The 7,833-nt window shown below is 36.9% G+C and overlaps 1 protein-coding gene across 1 annotated transcript; it reads right to left on the reverse strand.

The window, feature by feature from the left end:
* LOC105168659 (glutamate receptor 2.2-like) lies at nucleotides 2,407-7,833 on the reverse strand. The gene is made up of 6 exons (XM_011088791.2): nucleotides 7,578-7,833; nucleotides 6,070-7,400; nucleotides 5,648-5,960; nucleotides 5,120-5,526; nucleotides 4,402-4,943; nucleotides 2,407-2,584 (listed from the first exon to the last, which is right to left on the reverse strand). Exons 1-6 carry the CDS (start codon nucleotides 7,831-7,833, stop codon nucleotides 2,407-2,409), a joined length of 3,027 nt encoding a protein of 1,008 aa, XP_011087093.2.

Below are 7,833 nucleotides of genomic sequence, written 5' to 3' on the forward strand. Positions count from 1 at the left end.
CATTTTTGGGTCGTTGATATAAAAAAATAATTAATTTATTTGAAAAGATTCCAGCAAATAGTTGACTCGACATTTTGGAACTTTGTGAAACGATACTATATTAACTCAAACTATGTTTTCTTGAAACTCTGTGAAACGAATCTTGGGGCTTTAGCAGAGACTGGAAACACCGAATGGCTACATCTCGACGTCGACCGGAATCAGAGGCCGCAACCCATGAGGGCGCAGCTGACCGGCAGGAGCTTTTCAACCGCATTGCTCCTGTCTATGACCAAGTACTGCGCGACCTTTTACTATATTATATATGTCTTCATATACTCCAACAATTCTTAGTATCAATGTTCTTCTCTTTCTCTAAGCAAATGGGAACTGATGATGTCTGAGCATGGGCTTTGTTTTGCATGCAGATGAATGATGTGTTTACGCTGGGGCTCCATAGGTTGTGGAAGAGGTGGACTGTTTCTTGGAGCGGGTATTTGTTTCATTACATATAATTACCTTTATTTTTTGGAATAATTATGCCGCCATCTACTAAGATTTGAGCTAATTACTTATCCTCAACCGATCAATGAAAGTTCAAATTGATGGTATGGATATGTTCGCCTTGAGGATAGGGTTTATCAAATGGAAGGAGAGAGTATGCAACATTTTAAAAAACACAGGGTTTTTTTGCCTATTCTTTTAACACAGGGGATTTTTAGCTAAATTTTGAAAACAGAAGGGGGTTTTATGCAATTTTTCCAAAATATGATGCAGGAACTACTATTGAATGTGAACACAAAGTTTTCCAGCAATCAACGGGTGCACATGTAATAGAATACATCTTCTGGGCGTTCAAATCGTGTATTGAAGGGTTCCAATTTTGTCAATAAATTATTAGTGTAGATGGGACTTATTTATACTCAAAATACAAACACAAAATGTTGATTGCAGCTGCCATGAGTAAAAATCAGTAGTACTCCCTCTTGCATCTGCAATCGTCAATAAAGAATCTTATTCATCTTGGAAGTGGTTTTTTCAACAATTAAGCAAGCATGTTATAAGAAGGCGATGTGCGATGTGCCTTATTTTTTACTATCACCCCTATATCACTAAAGCAGTAAGCGAATGTTTGGACTTTATGCCACCTCACGGGGTGCACCGCTATTGCTTAAGGGACGTGTGTTCAGATTTCAACAGTAGTTACAAAAATGTGGTATTGAAGGATCTTTTTTGAAGAGCTAGCTCTAAATATCAAATTAGATAGTTTAATTGAATTATGGAAGAGATAAAGAACAAAAAACTAGATGTGTTTGCATTCTTAGACCAGATTAACAAGAAAAAATGGTCTCATGATGGTGAATAGGTATGCAGTATTTTGACGACAAACATGTCTGAATGCATAAATGGAGTTCTAAAAAGGGCTCGCCGCTTGCCGGTGACTACAATAGTTGAAATGACGCTTCAACATACTGTTTATTATTTTTTGTGCGAGGGAGGCAAAGAGTCAAGTAATGATGAATAACAACCAACTATAGACGGATTTTGCATACAAAATGTCCACACGGTGGCAAAAAGAATTTGTAAAGCATATGACCACGAAATACTATCACTTTCAACAGTCTTCCTCGGTCGTGAGAAAACGCCAGTATGGACATGGACTCAACACCCATGTTGTCAAAATCGCCAACTGAGAATGTTCATGCGGTAAGTGGAATCAATTTAGCATCCCTTGCTCTAGCGCTAAAAAATAAACATTGCATATAATATTAATGTTGCATCAATGGTTAATAATTATTATAATCTGATAGTTTATAAAAATACATATTTTAAGTCTTTTGAACCTGTGCAGTCAAAGATTATTGGGATATTTCAAAATTTGAATTGGTTCACGATACTACTATTCATATCTCTACACGTCTTAGTCGAAACCAAACATGACGTATTTAGAACAAAATAGATTGGCTGCAAATGCGTGAAAGGCAACAAGCCCAACAAAGAGGAGATTTTTCAAGACGATCAAATATGCCAGTGAGGAGTTGTCTACAATAATTGTATTTTTGCATTTGTATAAAAAATTATATACAGATTTGTATAGATAAATTGTATTTTTTTAATTAATTCAATTTTAATATTATGATTAATTGTAATTTACTATTTTAAATTTGTAATTGTATGTTTTTTATTAATTAAATATATAATTATTTTAAGACCCAAGCCGTGGATGCTATCCACGACTCGGGCATTAATTTTAGGAAAAAAAAAGTTTGTGTGGAGTCGTAGATATTGTCTACGACTCGACACTTTAATTTTTCCAAAAAATAAAAAATTTATGTCTGTCCACGACTCGTCACAATTATGTATAATATTAAAAAAATATTATTTTTATAATTTTCTTTATAATAAATAAATAATTGAGCATGTGGATCACCCTTTAGCAGGTATCTTTTTCGGGCTTTGCTCTTCAACAAGAGCTTTATCTTTTCGGTGCTCCTTTCTAGTGTAGTCAGTAGGGTGATCCTCGCTCCTACGAGCTTTGTCTACACAGTCCTTTAGGTAATTGGTCTGGATGAGCCTTTCTATATGCTGCCTTAGCTGGCGGCATCTGTTCGTATCATGTCCGTACTTTCAGTGGTACTTGTAGAAATATCTAGATTCGAAAAGTTGTGGTCCTTCATTTGCACCCTTGAATTATAATAAGTATTTGGCTGTTACAATTTTATATTTATGTGGCCCATTTAATATTTGTTTTATTAAGGTAATTATTAGTTTTTAATCTTGCCACTTAATTTTTTTTATAACAGTCAAATTCTTTAAATTATTTATAGGGCCATCAACATTTTCATTTGACACATTGAGGAAAAGATCCATAGTTTAATGAAGAGTTTATGTGAGTTTCGAGAACAACATTTCATACTCTCACAAGTATTTTAGAGTTTTTGTTAAGTGATTGTGGGTTGGTTCTTAGTCTCCTAGTGATCGTACACATGAGATGAGATACTGCTCAAAGCTAATTAATGGAGTTTTATCTTAAAATCATGGTCAGCGGTTAAAACCTGCACGTAGGGAGGCAAATCATGACTTTAGGACAGCGACAAGTATCGTGACTCTCCATCGGTGCAACTTTTCTAATTTTTTGAATTTTATTTCATTTATTTAATTACTATATCTAATTATGTGATTATCATATTGATATTGATGTGTAAAAATATCTAATTATAACACAAACCACACAATTTTCACCAAATTTTTCACCAATACTCTTGGCTATGTTGTATGTAATAATCATCACTGGAATATTTCGTGCTTGTATCCAAAATTCTGATGTGCGAAACTCAAGTTCGCTGAAAGCTTGTTCTTGTTTCCATATTTTTGTAATAAAATGGTGAGCTCAAAATGTCCAAGGGCTTTATTCAAGTATCCTGTCTGCATCCTCTTTGAATGAAAAAACAAATGCAAAGGTATTCTGCTCAATTGTGTTGACTCTGACTTTCACCTTTAGGGTTCTAGGCTTTTAATAGAGTGGTATTGATAGCTCCATAATTGAGTTGTTCTTAGTAAAAACTTTACCTACCATAGCTCCATAAGCGGTCGGTGATTCAACCTCGGCACTCTTGTGTTCGTTCAAACTACGCTTGATGAATTTCGTTCTGATTTTCCGTTAGCTACTGATACATGTTTTTTTCTTTTTTAATTTTCTATATAATTTAATAGTTTTTTTAATTAAAATGTATGTTATTGTTATAAATATTATTAATATGAAAATATAGTGTTTGATATTTATTTATACAAAAACTAATATTTTATTCTTAAAAACCATAAAAAATCGTAGGAATAGCTCATGAATTATACTGCCATATATAAGGGGTAGTTTGATTTATTTTGAAGAACACATGAGAGTAATATGCTATTTTTTTTGTGAACATAACACAATGGGGTATTTTGCAGTTTTTTGGTTTGGAGGCAAGTTCCCAATGGGCTTCTGGGTCTAACGCCTGATGGACATAATTGATTGATTAACTGACCCAAAATAAGTAAGTGTCCCAATATATACCATATCGAGAAACGTTTTTATTGATTCGATAGGTCTTTTCTTTCGGAGCATGATAGCAACGTAAGGATCAATGAAAACACGACCTGTATTTGTTCTTCACTCTATTATACTCCATAAGATCTTTTAAGACATTGTCTAACTATCATCGTAACATTTACATCAATTGATATTTTTGGGGTAATTTAGATCACAGTTAATTAGTGGTGTCTTCTATCTCCTCTTAGTGCAAAAGGTAGACTCATGAAGTCAATGTCTTTTCATTTATTCGTTGTAATGATGCTAACACACGAAAAGCAAAAAGAAGTTAGCTTTTCCAGCTGATCTCCCAATGGCCTTTTCCCAAATCTATTGGTTACATAACAAACTACACTCTGATGTTTTCAAGCTGGATTGATCTTGATTCATCTGCATGTTCTCTATGGTCTGAATTAGTACGAATGACTCCATTTGCGTCTTCGATGTCTGCTGATTCAACTGGAACTATTGTGCTCCTACGAATTGGATATACAATTATGTTTGGCGATGCATTCTCGTCGTCTTCTTTGGACCTGCTACAACGGAACGATTTGGGGTCTCGTTGATCAAAATGCTTGCAGAGTGCACGAACCTTGGACCAAATTGTGGTGCTAGAGCTGGAGATCCTTTGAATAAAATCTCTATTTTTGTAGAGATATGTGACCAAGAATACCACAAGGCAGGTCGTGGTGATCGCCCCAGTGATTCCAAAGAGGATTTTAAAGCTATGCAAGTCGATATTTTTCCATGAGGCAGTAGAGAGACCTAGTTCATCTTCATTACATGCTGAGTCTTTCATCCAATGCGCTTTAATTTCCGATATTCTACCATCATCTATGAGTTCAATGATTGTGCGAGAGACGTCAGCAACTAATGGCGATCCCTTTCTAAAAGCCTGTCGATTTTGAAAGATAAACGAGATATTATTAGCACTATGAGCTATATATGGGCATTTTACGCCTAATGAAAGTATTAATAGACACAAAACGTCCTGAACAAAAGAAATGGCGATGCAACTCCTGAACTTTTAAAAAGGAGACTCAATCAATTGAAAGAAACTATTGTACTTACAAAGGCGAAGCCCTCAGTGAGAAATGGTGAGCCAACTTTCATGTACTTGTTACAGTACTTGGACAAGAAGAGGTTGGTGTAAGGCGTGCGGGAGAACAGTGCCGTTATTCCACCTCTCTCACTTCCTCGAGACAGGGCATCATCAACATCCTCTGGATTATTGTAAGTCCTGATCTTGGATTCATCGAATCCCAAATCTTTCAAGTACTGAAAGATGAAAGAGCCTTCACGACACCCAATATAGTCTCCGTTTCTGATAAGCACATTTACATCTGTATCAGCTTTTTGAAGTTTCCATGCTGTTAATCTTGCTGAAAGGCTTGCTGTGTAAGTTGAGCTTAATATTAGCACAACAAATACCCAGACGACCACAACTAGTCGAGCTAAATTGCTCACTATCCTTTCCCCTACAATGGTATAGACACGACACAGTATATATCAATGAGAACATACATGTAAACATCATTAAAATTAGTAGGAAAACAAGAATTGTCTATGTTTCTGATCAAAAGGAGGACGATTACTCACTATGTGCGAATACTAATGACATGAAGGGAATGTAGAAAATCAAGCCAACATGCTCCGAGGGGGGACCTCTGAAAGCTCTGTTAAACCTATGTTCAAGAATCCAGAGAGCAACTCCAGTCAAAATGAATAGGGCTATGGCAGTTAACCATAGTTCCTTTTTGAGGGGCTTCAAGAAAAACCATTCATCATTGGGATTTTCATATTGAATCTTCTGTGTCCTCGTAACTCCTCCTTCTTCGATTGGGAGAGTAAAGTCGACGAATTGAGATCGGTTGGCTGTTATGGTGATGTCGCCGACAGCAGCATCGTACATCTGAAATATTATATATATAAAAGAACCATGAAAACAAGTCGGAGATGGATAAAAAATAGAAGTTGTGATCAGAACAAAGTGGAGCTGATTTAGTCACAGTACTATTTACCCCATTGTAGACTTCATATACTAATGCATCATAGTTCACCGCACTTGAGTCATCATTGGTTTCAAATGGGACATACTCGTATCGGACAGCGCCATGATGTAGATGTGCCATTACAGAATCAAACAAATCTATGTAGTATCCACTGATTTTGGAAGCATTAGTTTGAGGGTCCCTTTCGACTTTTACGAACTGCGTAAAACCAGCTCTTGCTGGAACTCCAACTTTAAGCTTCTTACCACTTACAGGGAACTCCCATCCCTTTGGTACTTCCTTTGATTCTCCGGGCCATGTGATGTTCTTCAATTTTTCACCTGTAAAACTGATTCGATTCACATTTTTTTCACCTGAATTTCGAGTCCGTGGTTCCCATATTCCCACCTCTTTCAGCTCCTTTCCAACTAAATTCAGCACTTGAAAAGATGACGTCTCTAGTTGACCATTTACTAATCGGAAAACCCCACCTAGTCCTCGAAATGTCGTCCCCAAGATTGCTCCCAGAAGTTTTGGACCTGTTTGTGATATTTCAGTAGCAAACATGTTGGTGGAGTTAAAAGCAAGTTTACTCTGTGAAGCACTTGGCTCCCTAATCCCAACTTTTTCTGCAGCCATAGCTAATGCCCACAAAGTATCATATGCCCACAGCCCGTAAAGGCTCATCTCTCCTTGTGATGAGATGCTGGGATTATCCTCAAGGAACTTCCTTTTCCACCTTCTAGTTGTAGACCTGAGTCTTCTTGAAGTGGGAATTAAGGGCTTTACACCAATAACTCCTTGCATGGATTCGACTACATGTGGATCCAGTGAGTAAAACAAATCCATCAGCCCACTGGTTACAATCCATGCATACCCTTGGCTCATCATTTCCGCTTCCTTCACTTTAAGGAAAAACCTGGAAGCAAGAGAGCTTGAAATATGCACCACAAAGACTCTCGTCTGCATAGTTTTCATCTTGTACAGCTCTTGAAGGATAAAATCATCAGTTGCTGATACAGGGATAACGCTTCTGTATGAAACTCGAGCGTTGACATCTTGAAATGCATTAGATAAGAAAGGAACAATGCCGTTGCCATAGTCTGAATCTTCATACACGATAACAACTTGACCCCATCTGTAGTACTTAACTATGGTTGCAATAGCATCAACTTGAGCAGCATCAGTTGGGGCAGTCTGAACGGAATAGAGGGTTCGAGGATTGAGTGAAGGACTTGTTGCAGAAAAAGAAATGATAGGCACTTTTGCTGCATCTCCAAGACCAATCACAAAGTTTGCTTGCGCTGATTTTTGAGGACCAATTATTGCATCGACTTCTACCTCGTTCAACAAATTGAGAGCTGCATTTACGCAAGACGATTGGGACTAACTAATAAGCATATGAGAAGAAACAAAACATATATTGTCACAAAGATCAAACATGCAATTAGTCTTTGGGTGCATGAGATGCCAATATATACATAGTTGAGAAAGAAGCAAGAATATATAGCGAAAGGGATGAGTAATCGGCTACGTACCACTAGCTGCAGCATCGGTGACTAGTCCCTTTGAATCCCTTGTGTGAAGCACAATTCTTGTAGAATAGTTTGTGTGAAGTGAATAAAAATCAGTGAGAGACAATGACAAGCTGGTGAGGCCTATTCGCCCAACAAGTGACTCGAAATCAAGTACGATGCCAACATGAAAGTTCGTAGAGTTATTTAGTGCGCTGCACAGTGTGAGAAATAGAGTAAGTAGTGAGAAAGATGAAATTGTGAAGAAAGGAATTCCCAT

This window comes from Sesamum indicum, linkage group LG8 (genome assembly GCF_000512975.1).
Source record: "Sesamum indicum cultivar Zhongzhi No. 13 linkage group LG8, S_indicum_v1.0, whole genome shotgun sequence".
In the NCBI taxonomy this organism is placed as follows: Eukaryota; Viridiplantae; Streptophyta; class Magnoliopsida; order Lamiales; family Pedaliaceae; genus Sesamum; species Sesamum indicum.

Bases quoted from the DNA above. Each gene is read 5' to 3' on its own strand.
- LOC105168659 (XM_011088791.2), bottom strand. From the start codon at position 7,833: ATGGGAATTCCTTTCTTCACAATTTCATCTTTCTCACTACTTACTCTA. The intron at 5,527-5,647 runs GTGAGTAATCGT...ATACCATTGTAG, and splicing joins GTCATTAGTATTCGCACATA to GGGAAAGGATAGTGAGCAAT. The intron at 2,585-4,401 runs GTAGTTTGTTAT...TGATACGAACAG, and splicing joins CAGCTTGAAAACATCAGAGT to ATGCCGCCAGCTAAGGCAGC.